At 33.8% G+C, this 27,354-nt stretch overlaps 2 protein-coding genes across 5 annotated transcripts; both read right to left on the reverse strand.

Moving 5' to 3' along the window:
* Window positions 1–11: 11 nt before the first annotated feature.
* Window positions 12–23,809, reverse strand: LOC132053157 (uridine kinase-like protein 3). 3 transcript variants are annotated; one of them, XM_059445041.1, is made up of 15 exons: window positions 23,698–23,809; window positions 11,222–11,382; window positions 9,533–9,624; window positions 8,407–8,476; window positions 4,937–5,055; window positions 4,503–4,599; window positions 3,955–4,034; window positions 3,512–3,706; window positions 3,315–3,398; window positions 3,150–3,210; window positions 2,314–2,374; window positions 1,121–1,214; window positions 941–1,013; window positions 713–795; window positions 12–602 (listed from the first exon to the last, which is right to left on the reverse strand). In XM_059445041.1, the coding sequence occupies exons 2-15, from the start codon at window positions 11,364–11,366 to the stop codon at window positions 453–455; spliced, it is 1,404 nt and encodes a 467-aa protein (XP_059301024.1). In that variant the 5' UTR covers window positions 11,367–11,382; window positions 23,698–23,809; the 3' UTR covers window positions 12–452. The 3 variants fall into 3 exon arrangements, with proteins under 3 accessions (XP_059301024.1, XP_059301023.1, XP_059301022.1); XM_059445040.1 differs by lacking the exon at window positions 23,698–23,809 and adding an exon at window positions 15,938–16,092 and having other exon boundaries at window positions 11,222–11,380; XM_059445039.1 differs by lacking the exon at window positions 23,698–23,809 and adding an exon at window positions 12,050–13,938.
* On the reverse strand, window positions 23,700–27,354 carry LOC132053159 (peptidyl-prolyl cis-trans isomerase FKBP16-1, chloroplastic). 2 transcript variants are annotated; one of them, XM_059445046.1, is made up of 8 exons: window positions 27,208–27,354; window positions 26,069–26,257; window positions 25,926–25,960; window positions 25,039–25,132; window positions 24,784–24,844; window positions 24,235–24,280; window positions 24,018–24,088; window positions 23,700–23,810 (listed from the first exon to the last, which is right to left on the reverse strand). In XM_059445046.1, exons 1-8 carry the CDS (start codon window positions 27,276–27,278, stop codon window positions 23,733–23,735), a joined length of 645 nt encoding a protein of 214 aa, XP_059301029.1. In that variant the 5' UTR covers window positions 27,279–27,354; the 3' UTR covers window positions 23,700–23,732. The 2 variants fall into 2 exon arrangements, with proteins under 2 accessions (XP_059301029.1, XP_059301028.1); XM_059445045.1 differs by having other exon boundaries at window positions 24,739–24,844.

Here is a 27,354-nt window from a genome sequence, read left to right on the forward strand (position 1 = left end):
AAGGCTGAAGATACAAAAATTATAGTTGTATTATGTCATTGACATGGTGCATCTTATCATTCATAAGTAAAGAACTAGCTATAATTACATACACATTGTAATATTTATTCATTCTTTTATTTGTTCCTTTTTCTTCTATTGTGACTCTAGCTTGGTCTTCGACTCGTAAGTCTTAGCCCATTCCCTGCTAATGGAACCGATTTGATCGTCGCTCTTGCTCTTGTGACTCATAAGAAAAAAACTAGTCCGACTCAAATGTAAAAATAGTTTGAAAATTGCATTACTGAAGCAACTATAGTCAAATACAATTCTAAAATATCCAAAGCTCAACGCATTGTTGGTTAATCTTTGCTCCTTTTCTTCTTGATGGTCCTCAGAATATTGATTGGGTTGATATTAGAAGGTACATCTCTCACACGACTGAGAGCTAGAGAAGGGTAACCAGTCTATGTTTAGACATCATCTGTACCGAAATACCTGTCACCAAACTCCCCCATTCCAGGGATAACACGAAATTCTTCGTTCAAACCACTTTCTATCTCAGATGTCACAATCTTTATTCTTGGAAAATGCGTACAGACAACATGTACTCCTTGGGGTGCCTAGTTTAAAAAACAACACAAGTTGTGACTCCAGAATTATGTCACGATATCCACATATTTATACGGTAACCATCAAAGTGAATCTTATATGGATGAACCAGTACACTTACCGAAATAAGATTGAGGAATAAAATGTTGGACTCTGGGACTCCCTTCTTTAACAGTAAAGAAATAGCTTGAACTGCTGAATTCCCTGCAGATTGTCACATAATAAGCTTGGTTATGCAATCGTTTGTCAAGAGATATTTAATGTTCTCGATGATGTAGTGCATCCACATTTTGTGTGCATGAAGTCATGGTTAGGTGATGTCGAGGGCGTTCTTGAAAAATAGACTAACCCGTGCCAAGGATAGGATCCAACAAAAGGACATGCCTTTGTGCAATATCTTCTGGTAGTTTTTCATAGATCAGCTGCACCGCTCATGCAATTAATGAAAATGAGCATTAGCAATTTTTTTTTTTTTAAATGGACAGAAATCTCAATGTAATGATTCGGGAGGACAAAGCAGATCGATAACCTGCTGACCATTGTCGCCCTCTCTGTGGATAAGAATCTTGCCTATCTTGATACCTTTACAACATGCACGCAAGGCATTCTCCATGCTCTCTCCACTGCGCAAAATTAGAAATTCTTATGGCTAAGTACAGAGAACGTAGCAATCACGAAATCTACTTTCGAAGGCAGAAAAGAAGCAAGCACGGTCACTTATAAGGTATTAAAGTAAAATGTTTCAACACATAAAAGGAAGATATGATTAGGTAAACCACATATACATTCAACTACATTAAACCAGCTGAGTGGGAATGATTTACAACTGCCACCAATTACTTGAAATTATAATTTGACTGATTAACAATACATGATTTTATTTTAGTTTTCGAGATTAACACGTCAAATTTAAATATCGACTAGATTGCAAAACTTTTAAATATTTTGCATATCTAATTTCCCACACTAGAAGAAAAAGGAACCCCCATTGATACAAATCTTTTTAGCTGGCATATACTCTAAAAGCACTATAAATCTTGATCCCCTCAGTGCAACATGTATTTATCTTGAGAATTTCGAAAATAAAGCTTTCCACATTCAATGTCAAACTATCAAGCTTCTAAGAAGATAGAATCTCTCATTTCGTATTACGATGAGGCTTCATGCGAACAGCTCTTTACCATTTTAATTGCTCAAGTTACCACTCTTAAATTAGGCCAAGGAAAAGGTTAGGGCCAGGGGCGGAGCCAAGTGTAACCAAGGGGGTTCGTCCCTTCGGCGGAAAATTACACTGTATATTCAAGGCTAAATTTATTTTTTGTGTATATAAAGTAGATGTTGAAGCCCCATGACTTCTTAGTGTGTTTACTTCTTCATATTTTTGAACACCCTTACTGAAAATCCTGGCTCCGCCACTGGTTAGGGCCATATCTTTAACTGATATTTAGCGATCACTACAATTCGCTCTTCTAAGCTTTCCATTAACGATTGACCAAGACTTCAACCCAAATCTACCTAAAAAACATGAAATTCATGTAAAAGAAGAATTGCAGGAATTACATGTAAACATAGAATGCATCTAAATATGGCACAGAAATCACATGCATCGGCCTAAGGAAATGTAGACTGTTGGAAAAATAGAAAGTCCTTCCTATGCTCCGCAGCCACCACATATTTACCTCATATATTGAAGAAAAATCAAGGGAGACAAACAATAATTACCTTCTAATTACAGAGACACCACATAACCTCTTGCAAAAATCTACACCGCTGTATACAGATCCTGCATCCAAACAGAGGTGCGTTTATTTAAGTATAATTTTTCATGCTCGTAAACAGCTAACTTGGGATATGAAGAAGAGCCAAGTCTAAGAATAAACATGAGTAGAAAAATCATGAATCAAAATGACAATATTGGCTATAGTCCATGAAGGTCTTGTTTCACCACAAAATCCAATCATTTAGCTGACATAAAAAACAACAGGCAATACATCCAAACTAAAAAGAGATTAGTTTTTACCAATGTAAATTCATGAAACCCAAGCCACCACAAGTAATATGGATTAAAGTTAAAATTAGTGTAAAATTCATAGGCATTAGTCCAAATGCTGAAAATTTATCAGAATAGACTATTGGAACTTAACAAATTACCATGGTGTTGACACTACTAACAGAGCATCAAAGAAACGTGTTTGCTAAGCTGCTACGATCAGTAGTCTTTCAGAGGAAATCAATTTTACTTGTTAAGGACCAAGGAAAACATGTCAGCTTACAAACTATGGAAACCACAAATAGATTGATTGAAATACACTGACAAAAATGACATCTAAAATCAAATTTCATTGCTCCACCACTGCTGCCATTAAAGACTTGAAAAGGCAAATAAAACTGATTCAGTAAATGAATTGAGACAATAATCTTCTGTAAGAAAAAAAGCATTTAGCCCGATTTCTACACCTAGTATAGGCAGACACTATCAAATAGGCTACAGCAATAGAAGAAATCAAAAGATTTCCAAGTACAAGGCATGAGTATTGCATCACGGGGATAGCGCTTACCAGTTGGAGTGATCACCTGTTTTTCCGTAAATGGCAGATGGCCTAGTCCATGTTCAACAACCTGGTACAGGTGAGGAAGAACTCTCATAGATAAGGGAAACCAAAGATTTGGCTTTTTCGTGTCAAAAACTTAACTTGATTACCATGTACGAAAGAAAGACTTACCAACCGAATCAATCGATCAGCGTAAAACACAAAATCATGTTTCTCCGTCTGCGCATCACGGATAATTGTATGCATGCCACGTATCTAAATGAAACAAATAACAATCTTTAGAAGAAAATAAATGCTTGATCTTGAAGAACAGGAAAAATGACTTCGAGATGAAGAGGCACAGATAATCAGCAAGATGGAAATGGAACCTGGAAAGTAGATTGAATAACATATAAGTTAGGGTATATTTTACAAAGATCATGTTGACCAAGTTTCGTCCTGATATGTTGAACAATCAAATCGATTGCAACATGATTGTCTCCACCCCGGGGAATGATAATGTCAGCATACTTCTTTGTTGGAAGAATGAAGTCATCAAAAGCCGGTTTGACAAACTTGGAGTACTGCACGAACATTACATTATGTTATTCTTGAAAAGCAAACAAATTACAAAAAGAAGCAGGACAAAGAAAATTATTCATCCATCTGTTGATCTTTATAATAGCAAAAATTTGCATTTTCTTGGATGTTGGGTCACACAAAAGAAAAATCTGATACCCTGACAAAATTTCTGCCAATAACAGCAAAAAGTACAATATGAAACGGCAAAGTTAGCTCACAAGTTCTTTCAAAAAACTATAAAGGTCCTAACCTGATCTAGTACTGTAGCAATATCTCTATTCTTTTCAACAGTATCACGTCTTATTCTCCTTGCAAGACGTACATCAGCATCTGCACTGAAAATTTTAAATTGTGAAACCACAAAAGTAGAAGATTCACCATCGACGTCCGTAGACATGGATTGGAACAACAAGCAGAAGCTATATCCTCGTGATCAAGACTAAATCGGCCAACCGAACAATACGAAGAGCTGACAAAAATTGTAAAAAGAAATGCTGTGAAAAAATAAGTAAAATAACTCCAATAATCTCGCTTCAATATATATTTTCTTCTTGAGAAATCAAATGTGGTCTAGACAAATAAGGACTGGAATAAAAAAAATCAATTTGTTTTTATCACTTTTAGGTGAAACAAGTGAAAAGAACAAGATGCATGTGGATGAGATAAAGAATATGGCGCCCCATTTTTGGATATCGTGTATAGAAGTCAATGAAAGGAAGAACTCAGGTCACCAGGGAGACAAGCAGTAATTTAATACAAGAAAGATAAATATATATCAAAGAAAGGAGAGAAAAGAACCTGTATCTACAAAAATCTTCATACTCATCAGATCTCGGAGACGAGGATCATGAAAAATGAGAATGCCTTCCAAAATTATAACATCCGAAGGATTGACCTACCATATTTTGAGTCAAAGTGGTTAATGACACTTATTAGATAATTAGCAGCAGGCAATAGCGTTTCCCCTCTTCTATTTAAACCATCTACCAGGAAGAGTGTATGTGTTCCATGTCATTGGAGTGTTATCTTTCTCCTTTTCTTCCTTGTTTTAAATAAAGGCAGGTTTGGGATCGTGGATACAAAATTGTTCAAACAGACAAGGCAGGAAAAGAGTTCACAGTTTGACCGAAACCGATGGATGACATAAATTCACGTATTCTTAAAAGAAACTAGGATGATATCTATGTAAATGAAATAAAAAGAGAGGAGAAACCATGCTACAAAGAAATTACCCTTCTGAGGGGGAATACGTCATTTTTATAACTCTTAAAATCATATTTTGGAATATCTACAGCTTGTCCATGCTTCAATTTCTCCATCACACGCAACAATTGCTCGGTGTCAAATGCATCTGAATAAAACACAATAATTAGAAAGAAGCACAAAACTTAGCCAGGACATTATTCTAGAACATACTGATTTTACCATTTCTGAAACCAATTACAAATCTTCATTAAGTGATTTCAAGGAGTTAACACTTATGTGAAAACTAGTACTAATTGGTCAAATCCTTATTAAGTGGTTTCACTGAATTGACACTTCTGTGGAAGCTATTACTGATAGTTTTTGAGGAACCTCTAGTAAGATTAAAGACTTTAAGGCCTCAATGGCTGAACCACAATAGCATGTGTTTCAAGTCACAGATCTTTGCAGTTCATGCGACCAATTACAAATTGTATAGAGGCAACTGCCAGAATGATAAAATGGATGTTTGCCGATGCTTTGGCATAGAAAATGGTTTCTTTATTTCTCTAACAAACTAAGAAATAAACAATTTTACCTGTTTATCCAACTCAGATAACGAAAAACTAGACTAACCAGTTGAAACTTTTAAAAGGGAAATTGAAGGAATGGAGCAAGAACAATAGGAGCAACTGGAAACAACAAAAGGAAGAGATTCTTGATCAACTGGCCAAATGGGAAACCATCCAGGAACAAAGAAGATTGACAGATGATGAACTATTGCAAAAGACTAATCTTGCTATGAACTATGAGGAAGTGGCCAGAAATGAAGAGATAGGGTGGAGACAAAGATCCAGAATACAGTGGCTGAAGCAGGGGGATAAAAATACTAAATATTTCCACAGGATAGCAACATCACATAAGAGGTTTAACTCCATAGACATGCTGAATGTGGAAGGGTGCAATATCACTGAACCTAATGCTATCAAGGGAGCAATTCAAAGTTTCTACCAAAACTTATACAAGGAGACAGAATTGTGGAGGCCAGAACTACAACTAGAAGGGGTTACTTGTATTAATGAAGAGGAGCAGGAAGAGTTACAAAAACAAATTGAGCAGGAGGAGATTCTGGAATGCATTAAACTTTGTGCTATGGAGAAGGCACCCAGGCCTGATGGATTTCCTATGTCTTTCTACCTCTCTTTCTGGGAATTATTGAAAGAAGATATAAAGTGTGTTGTCCAGGAGTTCTATGCTAACCAAAGAACTGAGAAAAGCTTCAATGCAACTTTTGTGGCTCTCATCCCCAAGAAAGCAGGTGCTTCTGAGTTGAAAGACTTCAGACCACTAAGTCTAATCACAGGCATATATAAGGTGATAGCAAAAATACTTGCTGAAAGGTTGAAAAAGTTGGTGGATAAGCTGGTCAACAAGCATCAAATGGCATTTATAACTCATTGCAAGTGAATGTGTGGATTCAAGACTGAAAGGTGCTGAACCAGGTATAATGTGCAAGATGGACATTGAAAAGGCATATGATCATGTGAACTGGAAGTTCTTACTGAATACTTTAAAACAAATGGGTTTTGGAGAAAGATGGCTCGGGTGGATTAAATTTTGCATCAGCACTGTTAGGTTTTCTATTTTAGTGAATGGTGAACCAGTGGGCTTCTTTCCCTCAGAAAGGGGACTTAGACAGGGTGACCCCCTCTCCCCCTTCCTGTTTATCTTGGCAATGGAAGGTTTTGATAGCTTGATGAGGATAGCAATCCAAAACAGATGGATTAAAGGCTTTCAGATGGGGGGAAACACTGATCAAGTCAAAGAAATTTGTCATTTGCATAAGCATATTTTTTGTGAACCTCAAGAGGAACAAATAAGATTCATCAAATTAATCTTACTGTTCTTTGAAGCTTCTTCAGGTTTGAAAGTGAATTGGCGGAAAAGCAATTTGTTCCCAATTAAGGAGGTGGCTAATATTCAGAGTTTGGCAGATATTCTGGGATGTAAAGTGGATAATATGCCTACAGTCTGTTTGGGCATGCCATTAGGTAATAAACACAAGGATACAGAGATATGGGATAGCATTGTGGAGAAGACAGAAAGGAGATTGGCAAGATGGAAGGCTCAGTACTTGTCTTTAGGGGGTAGACATATCTTTATAAATTCAGTGTTAGATTCCCTTCCTACTTATGTAATGTCACTATTTCCAATAACTTCTGAAGTTTTGAAGAAACTGGACAAATTAAGGAGGGATTTTCTTTGGCATGGTTGCAAAGAGATTAAAGGTTATAATTTGGTTAAATGGGAGATTACTTTGAAAAGCAGAGACAGTGGAGGCTTGGGCATCAGAGATTTGAGAAAGCAGAATAATAGTTTATTGATGAAATGGCTTTAGAGATATAATGAAGAGGGGCGAGCTCTATGGAAGGATGTTATCAAATGCAAATATGGTACATACAATCCTTGGTGTAGTAATGTCAGCATTGGTACTTATGGGGTTGGGGTCTGGAGAACTATCAGAAACTTATGGCCAAAGCTTGAAGGCAATTTATGTATAAAAGTGGGAGATGGTAGGAGAACAAAATTCTGGGGAGGTGCTTGGAATAATCAAACCCCTCTGAGAGATTCCTTTCCAGATATGTTCATTCTTTGCAACAATCCAGAGGCTAATGTCAGTGATTGTTGGACCCCACAGGATTGGGATTTATCTTTTAGGAGGCTACTAAATGATTGGGAAGTGGAGAGAGTGGCCAAATTGCTAGAAGAAATAGGGATGTTTCCTGGCACCAACAGTGCACCTGACTCATTGAAATGGAAACATAGTGAAGATGGGGCTTTCACTGTTAGCAGGGCTTACAAAATGGAAAGCAACCAGCAAAACAACAGACGCAAAAGCTTGTGGAGAAAGGTTTGGAGAAACTTAGAGAAAGGTTTGGAGAAACTTAGCACCAACCAAAGTAAAATGCTTTACATGGTTGGTTGCTAGGAGGGCTTGCTTGACACATGAAGTTTTGAAGAAAAAAAGAATGACTGTAGTATCTTGGTGTTCATTATGTGGGAAAACAGAAGAGACGAACAACCATTTATTTTTGCATTGCAGCTTCACAACACAGATTTGGGCCATCTTTCTTAGTCTCACAGAAACAAAATGGACCATGCCTGAACATAATGCAGATCTGCTAAGTTGTTGGATTAGAAGAGGGGGAAGTAAGAGTCAGAAGGCATGGGGAGGATAATCCCACACTGCATGTGGTGGACAGTGTGGAAAGAAAGGAATAGTAGAAATTTTGAAGATAGGTCCAATTCCATTCAGAAGGTTAAGTGGAATTTTATTGTATCTTTTTATTTTTGGTGTAAAGAAAAAGATATAGAGGAAATAGAACAGTTGGCAGAATTATTAGGATCTTTGTAAGTATTTCTCTCTTTGTTTTTCTTTTAAAGGTCCCCAGCATCTCCATACTGCCGAAGAATACCAATTACCATTTTCCGGAAAAAAAAAAAAAAAAACTAGACTAACCAGGATGGTCAAAGTTGTACTCATGAACTTTTGTGAGTTCTTCTGGTGTCAAATTGTGATAAAATGAATCCTGCCAATCGAAACACAAGCCAGACAAAAAAGTCTTTGAGTTTTGGTAGGCTATACATCAATTTTTTCCAAACTCAACACAAATATAATGCAAAAGAAACTGAAATGTAGCCCCATCTGAAAAAAAACATCTTTATTCCCATCTGAAAAAGAACACTGAAATGTAGTGGAACACAGACAATATTCTAAACTCTATGGTTTTTCTGATCACAAATTCAGCAATGAAACATCTCAGATGAAGCCTTATCAGTGCTCGATAGAAGAACTATTCTTATTGAACTTCGCAGGTAAAAGCTAAGATCCATGAGTCATCAAAAACTGATATCTTGAAACTCTTTTTGTCCGCAAAACTTAGAAGACAACTAGGAAATTTCAGATCGAATGTAATTACAATGCAAGTTAAATTTCCTCAAAATGTACTCTATTGTCATAAAAGACAGGGAAGTGATAGAACTAGTACATGAATAGCCATAAACACCAAAGCATTAGCAAAAAGAATTGGATAGCGAGCTTATGAATAATTAGATTATATAATTTAGCTTGATTAATTTACATTTTTTATAAAACTAGACAGTTAAACATACCCCATCCCATCACCACCACCACCACCCCCCCCCCACCAAAAAAAAAAAGAAAGGAAAATATGGAATAGGACCATGGCTAGCGTATACCTCATCAAGAAGAAAGATGAAGTGGCTGTAATAAGCAAAGAGTGAATGTTTATCAACTATATCTGCCTCAAGGGCTTAGCTCACAAGGTTGAGGGATTTTGTGGCTAAGGGCACGGGTCCAAGCCCTACGCCAAGCGAACTCAGCCTAGTATTTAACTGGAGAAAGGTAGAGGGCTGGGCCCATCATCCCCGAGTTTCGAGGGCTGTAGTTGGTCCTCAAGGTTGGGTCCAGACGGATTTTTTGGTAGAATATTTTTTAGAAAAAGAACCGCATAGGAAAAGCTTATGCTGTCAGTCAAATTAAGAGTGATGAAAGGTGTTATATTTAGACTCATATATCATAAATAAAAACAAAAGCTTCATTTTCTACTCTGAAGAAAACCCACCTGGTTAACTAGGACAACACGCTGATCACGAAGTTGATCAATAATCAAATCACAAACTGTCTTCTTGCCTGATGCAGCACCTCCAGCAACTCCTGCAGGGAAAACAGTTCATATGAACACGGATAAGAGAACACTAAGAGAGCTGGAATAATTCAAACAGATAACAATCATGATAGTCGCAAACACAATTAACATTTTTAGCCTAGAATAGAATGAAAATTCAATCAGCTCAATGATTAAAATCCCGATGATTCATTCCCATCTTGGCCATAATCCCAAGAGATTTCCTCGGACCAAAGCATAAAAATGCTCTATTGACCAACAATAACATGTGCACGCGCCATAGAGAACCTGTAAAGTCCTCCTTCCGTAATTTGTACTAATTGTAGGACCAAACATCATACAAAAACTTCAGAGATGAAAAGCTCGCCGCATATGTTTCCAGTAAATGCTTGAGCAACTCCTTTAAGACGGATTATACATTCTTTCTGTCGCGTCAGATAAAAACAGGATCAAGCATAAAAATGAATCCAGGCTTTAGTCAAATAAAATTTGGTCTGGACTTCTGTGTCAAAGAGCTAGTTAAATAATTTTTATGCAAGTTGCAAGCAAAATGATGTCTTGTCCATTGCCAAATTCAACATCATAACTTTCTTACAGTGTTGTCAAAGGTGCGCTTAAAGCACGCTTAAGCCCTGAAGCGAGGCTCAAAACATGTTGAGCGCTTCGCCTCGCTTTATTTGCGCTTCGCCTCGCTTTATTTGCGCTTCAGTGTCATCAACAAGGCTCTAAGACATACTTTTCCTTGACAATGAGCCTCTCTTGAAGAGGTGACACTAGATAATTGACATTTCACTCTATCATAATGTTTTTTCAATTTTTTTGTCCATATATTTGTTGTTCATGCTTATTGTTAGTAGTCTTGGACTAAACATATATATATTTGTATTTTTTCACCATTGCACCTTTTTTCATTAAAGCCCACGCTTTATTTGCGCTTAAAGCCCCAGCTGACCTTAGAGCTTTTTTGCGCTTTTCGCTTTTAATAACACTGGCTTCAGTGTCATCATCAAGGCTCTAAGACATGCTTTTCCTTGCCAATGAGCCCCTCTTGAAAACGTGACTCTAGATAATTGATATTTCACTTTATCGTAATTTCTTACAATTTATTTGTCCATATATTTGTTATTCATGCTTATTATTAGTAGGCTTTGACTAAACATATACATATTTGTACTTTTGCACCATTGCGCCTTTTTTCATTAAAGCCCACGCTTTATTTGCGCTTTGCGCTTAAAGCCCCAGGCTGACCTTAGAGCTTTTTTGCGCTTTTCGCTTTTGATAACACTGCTTTCTTATGAAATGTCATCATGCATATGCATGTATAGATTTACTAAGTTTTAAAGATGCTAGTGCCATTAACATCCATACAAAATAATTTGAATGATGACAGAAATTAATCGTTCTGCATTTAATTGTGATAAAAAGATTGAGTAGCTGCATAGGGGAGTGCGGAACAATTGAGTGATTATTGTAAATAAAGGAAAGTATTCATCCATGTTTATCTCCTAAGTATTCATCTATGTTTATCTCCTTCTATGATTAATCAAAGCATGATAGCTTCGAAGCTACCATTAGTTGAGAAAGAGCTCAAACAACAGCAAGAGATATATTACTGCCTCGACATACCTATAACAAAGGGTTGCTTAATACTTTCATCTATAGAAGTTGTTGGTTGCTCAATCTCTGAAGCACGTGGCTCTTCTAAATGGAATCCAGAATAATGAGCTCCTGATGAAGCCTGAATCAAATCTTCAACTGCTTTTGAACCCATTGACTAATTGTAGGCTCTGCATTTTACGTAACAATCAGGTGATGGAATAAAAGTGTACAACATAAAATAGTCATCCAGATGGTAAATATAGAATTTTCACTTCCCTTTCAAGTTCAAAACGCAATAACATAGCTGGGCAAGATTGTATATCACTAACACTTGTTGCTTGTGTGATACACATAGAATATATGCTTATATGATTTAGAGAAAGAGAAAAAGTTGCCATATGCATTGATCACCACTGTGGATTGGCTCACGTTTGTGTCAATCTACACTAGGAGATGTAATTAAGCATATCTCTGCATAACTGATAAGCCGCATTCTTTTAAACCAAAATTGAAGACAAGGATAAGAAATCGCTGACTCGTTTTATGATGCCAAGTTCCGCAAAAATTGACTAGCTGCTAAGCAAAATAACAGACATGTTGGCCTTCTATGAGATCTTGTCCAAGATAACTCCTTTACTTTTTTCCCTTTGAAAGGTCAAAACAGTAAGGTTCATCATTCATGGTTACTTAACTTAGATACATATGTTTATACTTTTTGGCACTTTGGTGTAGGATGCTAAGTGTCTGTGATACTGACACCTTCTTTATATTTCTTGGTTCCCAAATTTATAAAGGGCTACTGAGTTTTTGCTTGTATTTATTCATGCACTTTGGATGAATAAAATACATACTTACCGGTCTTAAAAAACAGTTCATGATTCCTTAAGAAAATGAGCATTCACAAGCAAAAATGTCAACTTGGCTTGGTGGTCTAGCTTGCTCCATTAGACTACTCTTTTTCTTCTGAGCCGAGGGTCTATCGGAAACAGCCTCTCTATCCCATAAAGGTAGAGGTAATTCTGCGTACATCTTACCCTCCCCAGACCCCACTTGTGGGATTACACTGGGTACGTTGTTGTTGTTGTATCCAAGAACATTTGGTTTGTGAAAATTGACCAAATTTAGGAGTCGATCACTGCAGAAAAGTCATAAGTCAAAAGTATATGTCCAGATAAAGCAAACACAATCTAGCCATACCCAAAAGCAGTTTAGCTCATCTATTAACATCAACTTGAACATACCGATTATATTCAGAAAACTGTCACCTTTGCACCCTCCTCTTTTTTATTTTTTATTTTTTGCAGAAAGACTTGCTTCGATTTTGACTCCTGGCAATGTCAAGTATATGTATAAAACTACATTGGATCTTTCCCAAAGTATAACTTAACATCGGATTCAAAATAACTCAAAACAGACCATTGAGAAGCAATTTCGTAATTGATGCTTCATGACTCTAGTTTGGTTCTTAAAGTCCCAATGATACTCAACTAATAAAGGAGGCGCCTCTCGGCCTCTCTTTTTCTTTTCTCACAAATTTCGCAAATACAAAGTTTTAATCTTTCAGAATGCTAATCATCACGTTTGATTCATTAATCACAACACAATCTGATCCAAACAGGATAACAACTCAAGTCTGGAATTTCCAGCAAACTGATATGTAACCAATCTGAATCTTGAATGCAATACTTCAGTTCTCAACAGCCTCTCAACGTGCCATATTAATCAGAATCATCACGTTAGCTCTTTATCGTCCAATAAAACAATTTAGCAGCACCTTAATTTGTACATGTCCTAGCAAATTGATAAAAGAATCCCTCCAAATCCTAACTGCTCCCTCTGTCCAATTTATGTGACACACATACATTTTTAGTCAATCCCATAAAGAATGCCACCTTTCTATATTGCCCAATCAAACACCTTCACATAAATTGGGACAGATGGAGTACTAAGTATTCATGACTCCGCCGTATCCTAGTTCAGACATCCTCAATTGAGTACAATTGATCACCTAGACAAACTACAACTAGTACACCTCAGTCCCAAATGATCACCCTGAATGCTGAAAATTAATTCAGTTCATCTCAGCAGCTAAAAAGTACGAAAAGATCGCTCCTTTGCTGCAACCAAATCAAGGTTTCACAAATTCCTAGTAAATTGATAAAAGAATCTATCTAAATCCTTGTAACTATTCCCTCCCTTTCAATTTGTTTATCTTACTTTCCTTTTTAGTCTGTTTCAAAAAGAATGCCTCTTTCCTGATTTGACAACTCTTTAACTCCAGTATCTCACATGGCATGTTTAAGATCACAAGATTAAATCACATTTTGGTACATTATACATATCTTTAGTTTAAGACCACAAGATTCAAAAGTTTCTTTCCTTTCTTAAACTCCGTGCCCACGACTCCGTTGTATCCTATTCCTAGTTCAAACATCATCAAATTGAGTACAAATGATTACCCACAATGCTGAAAAATTAATTCAATTATCTCAGCAGCTAAAAATAGTTAAAAAGATTGCTTCTTTGCTGCAACTAAATCAACCCCATGTGAGGGCCCTAAGGATAGAAAAGGTAGGGGACCAGAACAATTAATAAATAACAATAAAGATTCTACCTGCTAATAAAAACTATTAATTTATCACAAAAAAAGAAAAAAGAAACCCCAAATCAAAATCTTTAACATATAATCCAACAGATAAAGCTAATAAACTAAATCAAGATCCATATATGCAACAAGAAATGAGATAAAAAATTTGAACATAATAAATTAAACAAACTGCTAATGTGAATGCAAAGTTTTATATATAAATATATGAACAAGATTCTGGAATATACCTTTTATGATCTTTACAATTTTGGATTATCAATTTATACGAATCTTTAAACAATTTTGTGAATTTATAATAGAAAGTTTCAGAGAAGGAGTGTTTTTTGCTACATTATTTATTGTGTTGATATTTTTGTGAAAATTACAGTGACTGGTGACGATATACACTAGATATACCGTGTGGTTGCACCAGACAAAAGTTTAACAAAAAAAAGGAAACTTCTTTTGTTTTGATTATCTTGTGTCTAGAAATGGTTGGTCCAACTAATTTATATTTAGTAGGTGTTTGGTCATGGAAATCAATATTTGGAAATCAATATTTTTTACTTTATGTGGAATTTTGAAGTAGGAGTAGAAGATTTTTTTAAATTTTTTTTTATTACATAGGAGGTAGGGGAGGGGATTACAATGTGTGATTCGACTTTATTAAAATCTTTTTTTATTATTTTATGCTGATTTGATTTTTACCTTATCTTAAACAATTACTATCGACAATTATTGTTCTTATACTATATCGAGAATTCATTTTTCAGAATTCGAACCCGAGATTTTAAATAAGGATGAAGAATATGTATAAAAAAAAAATTAGCTTCAATAGTCATTTTAGTCATTTTTAGGAAATATAACTTCCGATATCTATTTAATGACGTGATTTGGTATAAATTTTTACTAAAAATAAAATTAATTTTTTTGTAAATATATTTAGGATCTAATTCATCATAACTAGTGCATAAAAAATAAGAATATATTTAATGAATAAGTGAAAAATATCTTTTGTAGAATTAATTAAAACTTAAAAATCATATGGGAAAATTTTAGATTGCCCTTAATAGTTAATACATCTCTTATTTACTCAAATTGTCATTTGCACACATATGGACATATGGTATAATTAGTCATGACAAGAGGTGAGTCATTACACGTCATCACCGAATCGGATGTAGGGTCCACTTTCTTGTTGATGTCGACTTTGGGCCAATGAAGTTGGTGAATCTACTAGTCTACCCCATTTCTTTCCCTTTTTATCAAAGTCTTTTTTTATTATTTTATGCTTGATTTGATTTTCACCTTATCTTAAACAATTAATGTCGGCAATTATTCACCACAAACAACAACATACCCACTGTAATCTCATAAGTGGGGATATAGAGAGGTTAGAATATACGCAGACCTTACATCTATCTTTATGGGGTAGAAAGACTGTTTTCCGAAAGACCCTCGGCTCGAAAGGAAAGAAAATATTAGCAATTTATTGATTCAATTAATTTGAATTTACGTCAAGTACATTTATTAAAAAAAGATAAAGACGCTTTCTATGAAAAAGTTATTCGTTTCGAAATAAGTGTTTCTTTTTGTTCGTCCGGATCCTAATAAGTAATAGCTATCACGTCATCCCTTTTCTACTCCAGCTAAAGAAAAATGTATTTGAATGATCACAATCGTTTATAACGTAACCAACGTGATTTTTTCAGTTAACATTGCATATTTTGAGAAAAAATATAATGCAAAAAAAAAAAAGAACAAATTCACCTCACTTAATGGTAATAGATTTTTTTGTGTATGGAAAAAAAAAATTCTTGGTAGAAATCGTTTCCCCCGAATGAGCCCTATGCAGCACCAATCCGAATATAGCCGGACTCCTGCGGATACCAAACACTGGTGGAAAATCAGAAAAAAAAATGTGGATTTTATTGATTGTTGTGTGGTGTAAACTGTGAACCTTTTTTTTTGGGGGCTATCCTATGCATCGTTTATCTAAAACTGTACACTCACTTATTTTACTTGGAATATTACATACTTTCGTACGTTCTTATACATACTCCTCCTGTTTCATAATAAGTGATTTTGTTTGTTTCGGCACACCCTTAAAAAATTTACTCACTCCTGAAAAGTATGAACAAGATTCTGAAATATACCTTTTATGAGCCAAAAAAAAAAAGATCTTTTACAATTTTGGATTATCAATTTATACGAATCTTTAAACAATTTTGTGAATTTATAATGGAAAGTTTCAGAGAAGGAGTGTTTTTTGCTATATTATTTATTGTGTTGATATTTTTATGAAAATTACAGTGACTGGTGACGATATACTAGATATACCGTGTGGTTGCACAGACAAAAGTTTAACAAAAAAAGGAAACTTCTTTTGTTTTGATTATCTTGTGTCTCGAAGTTGTTGGTCCAACTAATTTATATTTAGTAGGTGTTTGGTCATGGAAATCAATATGTTTTACTTTATTTGGAATTTTGAAGTAGGAGTAGAAAAAATTTTAAATTTTTTTTTTTTATTATATAGGGGGTAGGAGAGGGGATTACAATGTGTGATTCGACTTTATTAAAATCTTTTTTTATTATTTTATGCTGATTTGATTTTTACCTTATCTTAAACAATTACTATCGACAATTATTGTTCTTATACTATATCGAGAATTCATTTTTTAGTCAAATGATTTTAAATAAGGATGAAGAATATGTATAAAAAAAAAAATCACTCAACTTTGACTAGTTAGCTTCAATAGTCATTTTAGCCGGAAATATAACTTCCGATATCTATTTAATGACGTGACTGGTTAAATTTTTACTAAAAATAAAATTAATTTTTAAATATATTTAGGATCTAATTCATCATAACTAGTGCATAAAAAATAAGAATATATTTAATGAATAAGTGAAAAATATCTTTTGTAGAATTAATTAAAACTTAAAAATCATATGGGAAAATTTTAGATTGCCCTTAATAGTTAATACATCTCTTATTTACTCAAATTGTCATTTGCAATATGGACATATGGTATAATTAGTCATGACAAGAGGTGAGTCATTACACGTCATCACCGAATCGGATGTAGGGTCCACTTTCTTGTTGATGTCGACTTTGGGCCAATGAAGTTGGTGAATCTAATAGTCTACCCCATTTCTTTCCCTTTTTATCAAAGTCTTTTTTTATTATTTTATGCTTGATTTGATTTTCACCTTATCTTAAACAATTAATGTCGGCAATTATTCACCACAAACAACAACATACCCACCGTAAATCTCAAGATATAGAAGAGTTAGAATATCTGAGACTTTTACATCTATCTTTATGGGGTAGAAAGATCGTTTTTCCAGAAAGATTATGTAAAAGAAAATATTAGCAATTTATTGACTCAATTAATTTAAATTTACGTCAAGTACACTTATTAAAAAAAGATAAAGACGCTTTCTACCAAAAAGTTATTACTTTCGAAATAAGTGTTTCTTTTTGTTCGTCCTCATCCTAATAAGTAATAACTATCACGTCATCCCTTTTCTACTCCAGCTAAAGAAAAATGTATTTGAATGATCACAATCGTTTATAATGTAACCAACATGATTTTTTCAGTTAACATTGCATATTTTGAGAAAAAATATAATGCAAAAAAAAGAAGAACAAATTCACCTCGCCTAATGGTAATAGATAAATAAAAAAATTTTTAAAAATCCCCTAAAAGACGCCATTCCGAAAACACTTTTGGAGTTTGTGGAAAATCAGAAAAAAAAAAAAAAAAAAAAAAGTGGATTTTATTGATTGTTGTGTGGTGTAAACTGTGGCCCTTTTTTTTTGGGGCTATCCTATGCATCGTTTGTCTAAAACTGTACACTCACTTATTTTACTTGGAATATTACATACTTCCGTACGTTCTTATACATACTCCTCCTCTTTCATAATAAGTGATTTTGTTTGTTTCGGCACACCCTTAAAAAATTTTTGTCGAAAAGTAAGAAGTGTTTCTATTTTACCTTTAGTCAAATGCCTTGAAAAAGAAGTATCTTCTCCGTCTCAATTTAAGTGTCTTACTTTCCTTTTTGGTCTGTCCCAATATAGAAAAGAAGTACCTTTTCTATATTTAGCAAATTGACAAGTCAAATATATTACATGACAAGTTTATAACCACAAAATTTAAAGGACATTTTAGTACATTGTATACATTTTTAATTTAGGACCACATGATTTAAAAGTCCATTCTTTATTTCTTAAACTTCTTGCCTGGTCAAACTAAGACACTTAAATTAAGACGGAGGGAGTAGTTCCTAATGATTCATGATTATGTAAAACTTCATTTATTTAAATAAAGATAACATTGAAAGCAAAAAATCAATGCCTTTTTTATTTTGTAAAACACCAGTTATTCTGAAATAAAATAAAAAGATAAAAACACCACTTATTATAAACACGAAGAGTATTAAACCCTCAAACTCCCTTTACTCTTTATAAATAACAGAAATTTAAAAATGGCAAAGAATCCAAAACACTTTTAGTTGGAGTTTGTCAGACAAGTGGGACCTACTTGCTATTTTTGTAAAGCTGTAGGCCTTCTTATTACACCCTCTGATCTGTTTTTATTTTGTCATGGTTACTTAAATAATCGATCCAAAATACTTATCGTTTTTAAAAAATTCAATACAATTTTTTTTTTCCAGCCTATCGGCTCAATTTGCGGAGCCACTGGTTGCCTGCACAACATGTAGTGACCATCTATTTTGGCTTGATATGAATTTATATTAAAGGGTCAATGAAAATTCATATAGATGACTTTCAACTTAGTCTTGCTCAAAAACGATCAAAACATTCTCAATTAATTTAGATATTTTATAAAGTATTTTCTATTACATAAAAACCCCACAAGTTGTAAAAACGATCAAAACATTCTCAATCTTATATAATCTTATCAAAACAAAATAGCTATAACAAAATCGATACGCTAATTCATAACAACCTCAAAATTAATAGTAGAAGACCTTTCTAAAAATATAACATCAATTGATTAAATTTTAGTTCAATAAATAAAATTGGTAGACATATTTCTATATGTACTAAGCGCCGTGGGGGGACGAACACGGCTCCCCCCGCTTGTACCAAAAGCTGCACGAATTGTACCCGCATTAAATTCTTGTACCATAAGCTATATAACTTATACACTTTATCCAGCTATTTTTATATCCCACGTAGACATGTGTCATAGTACTTAATATTTATTCCCTTCTCATGTATAGACGTATGCACTTCAAATTTAATTCTCCGACATATTTATTTCCTCCGTACACTTTTACTTATTCACTTTTGACTTTTCGGGTTCTAGCTGAATATTTATTCTCTTTTCATAAATAGACATATGTATTAATTTTAATTTTCCTACAAAAATTTATTTCCTCCGTGCACTTTAATTTATTCACTTTCGACTTTTCACATTCTTTGAGAATTAATAAATCCCACGTGAATATATGCTATAGTACTAAATATTTATTTTCTTCTCATGTATACACGTGTGCACTTCTATTTTAATTCTCCGACACATAATTATTTTCTCCGTACACTTTTACTTGTTCACTTTTGACAAGTGTCATGGAGAGACAAACACAGCAGTCCCTCCTTGTACCCATTATTTCACGAATTGTACCTGCATTAAATTCTTGTACCATGAGCTATATAATTTGTACACTTTATCCAACTATTTTTATATCCCATGTAAACATGTGTCATAGTACTTAATATTTATTCTTTCATGTATAGACGTATGCACTTTAAATTTAATTTTTCGACACATTTATTTTCTCCGTGCACTTTTATTTGTTCACTTTTGACTTTTCGTGTTCTTTCTATATAAAATAAGTGCCATGAAGGGACGACCATAGCAGTCCCTCCTTGTACCCACTGTTTCACGAATACCTGCATTAAATTCTTGTACTATGAGCTATATAATTTGTACACTTTATCTAGCTATTTTTATATTCCATGTAGACATGTGTCATAGTACTTAATATTTATTCCCTTCATAGTACTTAATATTTATTCCCTTCTCATGTATAGACGTATGCACTTTAAATTTAATTCTCCGATACATTTATTTTCTCCGTGCACTTTTAGTTGTTCACTTTTGACTTTTCACGTTCTTGCTAAATATTTATTCTCTTCTCATGTATAGATATATGCAGTTCAATTTTAATTCTCCGACACATATTTATTTCCTCCGTGCACTTTTACTTGTTCACTTTTGACTTTTCACATTCTTTGAGAATTAATAAATCTCATGTGGATATATGACATAGTACTGAAAAATAATAAGTGTCATGGAGGGACGAACACATCAGTCCCTCCTTGTACCCACTGCTTCACGAATTGTACCCGCATTAAATTCTTGTACTATGAGCTATATAATTTGTACACTTTATCCAACTATTTTTATATCCCATGTAGACATGTGTCGTAATACTTAATATTTATTCCCTTCTCATGTATAGACGTATGCACTTTAAATTTAATTCTCCGACACATTTATTTCCTCCGTGCACTTTTACTTGTTCACTTTTGACTTTTCGTGTTCTAGTTGAATATTTATTCTCTTCTCATGTATAAACATATGCAGTTCAATTTTAATTCTCCTACACAAATTTATTTCCTCCATGCACGTTAATTTGTTCACTTTTGACTTTTCACATTCTTTGAGAATTAATAAATCCCACGTGGATGTATGTCATAGTACTGAATATTTATTCTCTTCTCATATATACACGTGTACACTTCTATTTTAATTCTCCGATACATATTTATTTCCTCCGTGCACTTTTACTTGTTCATTTTGACTTTTCACGTTATTTAAGAATTAATAAATGAAGTACTCCTTCTATCCCATATTACTTGGCCACATTACTATACTTGACTTTTCACGTTCTTTAAGAATTAATAAAAATGAAGTACCCCCTTCATCCATATTAACGTAGACATGTGTCATAGTACTTAATATTTAAATCCTTTCTCATGTATAGACGTATGCACTTTAAATTTAATTCTCCGACACATTTATTTTCTCCGTACACTTTTACTTGTTCACTTTTGATTTTCATGTTCTAGCTAAATATTTATTCTCTTCTCATGTATAGACATATGTAATTCAATTTTAATTCTCTTACACAAATTTATTTCCTCCGTGCACTTTAATTTGTTCATTTTTGACTTTTCACATTCTTTGACAATTAATAAATCTTACGTGGATATATGCCATAGTACTGAATATTTACTCTCTTCTCATGTATACATGTGTGCACCTCTATTTTAACTCTCCGACGCATATTTATTTCCTCCATGCACTTTTACTTGTTCATTTTTGACTTTTCACGTTATTTAAGAATTAATAAATGAAGTATTCCTTCTGTCCCATATTACTTGGCCATCTCACGTGGATATATGCCATTCGAATATTTATTCTCTTCTCATGTATACACGTGTGCACTTCTATTTTAACTCTCTGACACATATTTGTTTCCTCCGTGCACTTTTACTTGTTCATTTTTTACTTTTCACGTCATTTAAGAATTAATAAATGAAGTACTCCTTCCTTCTCATATTACTTGGCCACATTCCTATACTTGACTTTTTACGTTCTTTAAGAATTAATAAAAATGAAGTACTACCTTCGTCCATATTACTTGGCTACATTACTAAAAATATATGTCTATTTTTCTATTCTATATTTATCTTCTTTTCTATTTCTATTATCCCCATTTTCCTTCTTTGTCAATACTTTAAACGTAAAGAGAGGATGAACAATAGCAATGCAAATTTGCACCAAAAGTTATTTTAATGCTCCTACACATAACTTGTTCACTTTTGACTTTTTACGTTCTCTGAAAATTAATAAATCAAGTATATATTTTATCATAATATCCATATTTATTGATATATAGTCTCAATAGCCTCAGAAAATGATTTGAAAATGAATAATTAATGTGAAGGGTAAAATAAGAAGAAGATTTTTTTTTTCCTTGATATATTAACATCGACAAGTAAAAGTAAAGGAGAGTGACATTTATCCCGTTTTCCTTTATTATCAATACTTTACTTATTTATTCTCCTTTTGCTCTCTCGATTATTATTTTTTTACATTTATAAAATGTATTACTTTATATTTTCATTTTAATTAAAATTTGGTGATTAATGATATAACATATATCTTTCTAATTTTGATTTCTTTGTAACAATTAATATAAAAAATTATAATATATTTTTTAATTAATTTAATAAAAATATTTTAATTCAATATATACAACAAAATGGTTTTTATGTTTGGATCTGAATAGTTACTTAATTGAAATAGATATCAACATGTCGGTATTCATATAAAATATTAAAGAATTTAAAAGAAAAAATTTAGAATCAAAATATTAATTTTCGCTCATATTCTTACTAATTTTTTTTTACATCAATGAACAACTTTCATTGTCATGATAATGATAAAAAAGTCCGACTCTTTCCATCTCAAAAACTTTTAATTACAACTAAAGTGATGGTACATAAAATACATTTTGTATATATAATAACAATTAAAATGTTTTTAAAAGTTATTTCAAAATATAAACCTTAAAGACTGACTAATTAAAGTGAATAGACATGTTCGGCTCGTGCATCGCACGGGCATATATTGCTAGTATAAATTAAAAAGTTGGTAGATATAAATAAAATTTGGTGAAAGTTAATGAGATCGGTAAATGATTGATGGAGATAATTGTTAAAAATATCTACCAACTTATGGGTCTTTTTTTTATAAAATATAAACTTATGGGTTAAATTTTATATTTAAAAAAGTTGAAACCATGGTTTCAAACCATGACTGAAAACGCATGTCCAAACGCTGGTTTAGTTTGAAAATTGATGGTCAAATGCCTACTTATTTGGGATTGAAACGTAGAAGTTGGTGCGTGGTGACCATCTTTTTTTTTGGATGCACTGACATTGTGATCAGTTTGCACACACCTTCACTAAATTGTTGGACGGCCTATAATAGAAAATACCGAATAAATATGCTCACGAGCAAATGGACTCACGCTGAGTGTTATAGTTGGGTTCAAACCTGAGATTTTTAGTAGGCGTTTGGACATGCGATTTCATCTCATGAGATAAAATCCCAAATCATCCAAAAAGGCATGATTTGAGATTTCAAATTTTCTAAATGTAAAAGTTGACCGATAAGTTTATATTTTGTAAAAAAGATCCGTAAGTTGGTAGATATATTTACCAATCATGTTTACCAGCCATTTATATAAAAAATTAAAAGATCTACGAGTTGATAGTATATTTATAACAAAGTTACTCCTACCAACCATGTTGGAGGAGTATATTAAAGAGTAGTTACATTACAACTCATGTTCAATTTTTTATTTTATTGAACTAAAATTTTATCAATTGATGTTGTACTTTTCTAGAAAGACCTTCTAGTGGCGTATTAATTTTGTTATGAATTATGACTTGCTCATTCGGTAAAATTGTATAAGAATTAGAAGAGTTTTGATGGTTTTCACAACTTGTGGGGTTTTTATGTCTATAAGAAAAAATACAACTTAAGAAATCCAAATTACATGTCCAAACATGATTTTTATCTGATGATTTCAAATCATGTCCAAACGGCTCCCTAGATTGTTCCTATAGTTCTATTTCCAACCACTCAACAACCATCACTGGGGACCAATTAACTGCCTTTCCCCAGTGTCCTCAAAAGCAAGGGCGGAGGTAGAAGCCCAGATACAGCTCGGCATATCTTGGCAAAAATTCTGGTAGCCAAATCCTCAAACAGTTCAGCAAGGAAAGTTTTTTTTTTTTCAGGAATTCAATACATTGTTCAAGAGATCATAGTAATGGAAGTTAATTGGTAAAAGTACTTACATAGGAAACTTATGCACTAATAACGAATATGGTACTCATAAAACTTTCAACAGCTGCACTTCAAAAATTAGAGGCTCCTTCATGTGAGACATAAGGCTACGCCTTGGTCCAAACTGCAAGAAAACAAATATCTGCTGGTGAACCAATAACATCGACTAAAAGAGCAAAGAGGAATATGAATCCCTTGCAAATCCACTTTATAAGTAACCAGCCAAAATTACATCCAACGAATTACTCATAGAATCAGTTAGTTGGGAGAGAAATGGACGATAAGCGCTACCAAAAGTAGGTTAAATGTATAATAACCGGGAAACACATACCTCTTCAGGTACTGGTTGCAAGTTTTCATTTATGTATCCAACAGAAGGCGGTATCAATGCTCTTCTTTTTCCTGTAGTACAGGCCTTACAGGTCAAACAACTAGAACTGTATACTCCGTAAAGGGTAGATTTTCCTCAAGATATCCTATCAATAATTGAGGTTGAACATATTTTCCAAAATGAAAAAGTCAATATTTTTGAAGAAAGTAGGAACAACCTCCAGGCTTCATTCCAATCAAAACTTCTTTCAGACCTTCTATTATCTGCAGAGATTCATGGAGACTTGTAAGGCAAACAGGAATCAGGTAAAATTTTGCATCTGACAAGACTGAAACAGTACACGTTGTTGCTCCGCAAGACCGGCTTCTCATGGCGGTTATTCTTCTTTTTACTACTTTAGCTTATTGCTAAGCTTCTCTTCTCTCTCTATTTTTTTTTTTTGTGCGTGTGTGTGTGACCAAGTATGTACCAAGACTTCTCTAGCATGTTTTGAGAGAGAAATGTAAGAAGATGGATAGGAACAACAATACATTTTTTATCTCATTAACAAACTTGTCAAGAATCTACCTATTAACCTGTTTGATGATCTACATGGCACTATTGGACCACAAGCACTATATATCTCCCATTTTAAAGGCACAAATGAGGTTGATATGCAATATAATTTGACGAGACCTTCCAGCCGTGCCACTTAATGGAAGTCAGAAGGCTGCTGTCTGACCTTTAGAATTTCTATTTTAAGCCCAAAGCTAGCATAAACCATGACCTGTTTATCATCCAGAGGAAGTATGACAGGGGCACTCTCTCCGCTGAATTGGTCCACTGTACTACATTGAAGCAAAATGAAAAAGTTCAATGTATATTCCACAGAACAGAAGAAAGTATGGCATGAATTTACTGACGAAGAAGTATCAGGAGAAGCAGAATACAAACTGATGCTCTACCCTTTTTCTTTATTTTTTCAACAAGCAGCTGCAGAATTTTCTTACATTATTAAGTTGATCTTTATTTAGAACAGTACCTGTGGACAAAATATCCATTTGATCGTCGGCAGACATAATTAATTTCAACAATATCTCCTTCACGTGCCTCGGGTCCTTCCCCTTCAACAACATCTTTAGAAGACCCAACAACACATGTAAATACTCAGAAATGAGACAAGAACGACATGAAGGCTTGAAACAGTCATTTTTAACTATAAGCTGCTTTTCCTCTTAAATACTTTGCTGGGTTAAAATCTACAACTCCTTATCATGTATATTGTAAGCATGCTCAAAACATTAAACATATGAAACTGCAGCAACGTGAAACTTGGAAGCAAGCGATCAGGTTCCATTCAATTAGAATAGAGAACTCAACTGGACTCGTGCAACATCAACCTTGACTTGTTTCTTCAATAAAGGAACACACAGCAGACTGTTTACTTCGATTATTAACCAAATCAAGCTCGTAAAACTTGTCTGGACTCTTATAATGTTGACGAATTCTTGAGCACATATGTAATCCTGTAATTATTAACCAAACACAAGCCCATATATATCTCAAAATTTTTGGGATTGAGTCCAGCTGGTTAGATATTCTGTCTGTGGGCATGTCTTGGCGTAACTCTGTCTATCTATGTTAAGTCATTTTTGTTAGAATCAGCTTGTAACTTTGAAAGATTTGGTTTACTTGTGGAATTCTAGTTTGACTGTTTCCCACAAATTAGGATTTGAGGAATTGATGATGTTGTCTCATACAAGCCAAGCTAAGCTGGAAGTTGAGCTATACTATCAATTAATTAGTCAAATAGCAATGAGCACAGCTGTGGTGACGGTTGTTATAGCTCTAAGTATAGCTAATCAAAAAAATCTTGATTCAGAAAACAGGTAGGACATATTTATTGTATAACCTTAAAAAGGTTTGTACCTTGTATCCTCACTCCACTATCAAGCTTTAGGGTCCTGAATGCTTCAAATCCAAATTAACAACAGCATTAAAAAGATGACAGCGTTTATCTAGACAATTAAATTGTGGAGGTAAGCAACCAAAAGAAATGAAAACAACATTACCGGATAACATCAGGTTCTCTCATTTCCTGCATTGGTGCAGATAAGACAGGAGGAATACTTATGAAGATGGGACTCAATCCAACAAACTGCAGGACTGACCTTCTTAGCAACTTTTTGAAATTTAGTGATGGCATCCTTTCATCTGAGCTTTTTGGCGCACCAAGCTTACATTGCTCAGTGTCTTTGAAACTGTTTGCATAAACAAGTTACGAATTACAAGTAGGATTATGCAGATGACCATTTGGGACTGAGCCGTAGTTGTTGTTGTTGATTAAGCACATGACAATTCTAATCTTCTTTTCTTTCTTTGTCATCTTTTGCTTTTTATCGCTAACATCAAAAGTTTCATTCATCTATGAACCTTCCCGTCATCAAGTTTAAAAAATCTAGGCTCTAAGTGAGTGAAGAAATGGATTCGGGGTTTGAAGTTTATGGGTTGCTGCAAGGTTTCAACTTAATACAATAATAATAACTAGGTTCACAATTAAATATTTATATTTATATATATATATATATATATAGAGAGAGAGAGAGAGAGAGAGAGTAGATTTCTTAATACATATGCAGGGTTTTGGGCAAAAGCTATTGGGTTCACGTGAACCCATAACTTCTAAGCTGGGTACGCCCCTTGCTCTAACCATTGATAAATAGGCAAATCATTTCATCATAAAAAAATTCACTATGACATAGAGCCAGTGGCGGAACCAGAAATTTTGTCAAGGGTGTTCGAATTTTAAAGTAATATATAGTAATATATAACATATATATATATATATATATATATATATATATATATATATATATATATATATATATATATAATACGTAATGATTGATAAGGGTGTTCGGTTTGTTGGGCAGTAGCTCCGCTTCTGCGGACACAGCATAATTAACAAGCTGTTAAAGCAATAAGTAACACCTTTCAACGAGCATAGAACCATAACGAGCCAGAGACGGATTCAGGATTTTAAGTATGTACATATCGTACGGAGCTACATTATTAGGTACGATTTCGGACGAACCCAATAGCTTTTTGCTTAGACTCTATTTCAGTATTGGATAATTCATTAAATATGTATATATAAATACTTAATAGTTAACCCAGTAACTAAACGAGCTATGAAGAAAATGCTTATTACCATGAGCTTTGGTGAGAGAAGAAACGTTTGAATCGGAAACTGGCTTGAAATTGAGGAGCTGCCAATGCCATGGTCGATGAAGGTTACCAATTTAGCAGTTAAGTAGTTGGGACTTTTTTGCTAAAAATAGAAATAAGAGGGAACAGA

The sequence above is a fragment of the Lycium ferocissimum genome, chromosome 4 (genome assembly GCF_029784015.1).
Source record: "Lycium ferocissimum isolate CSIRO_LF1 chromosome 4, AGI_CSIRO_Lferr_CH_V1, whole genome shotgun sequence".
In the NCBI taxonomy this organism is placed as follows: Eukaryota; Viridiplantae; Streptophyta; class Magnoliopsida; order Solanales; family Solanaceae; genus Lycium; species Lycium ferocissimum.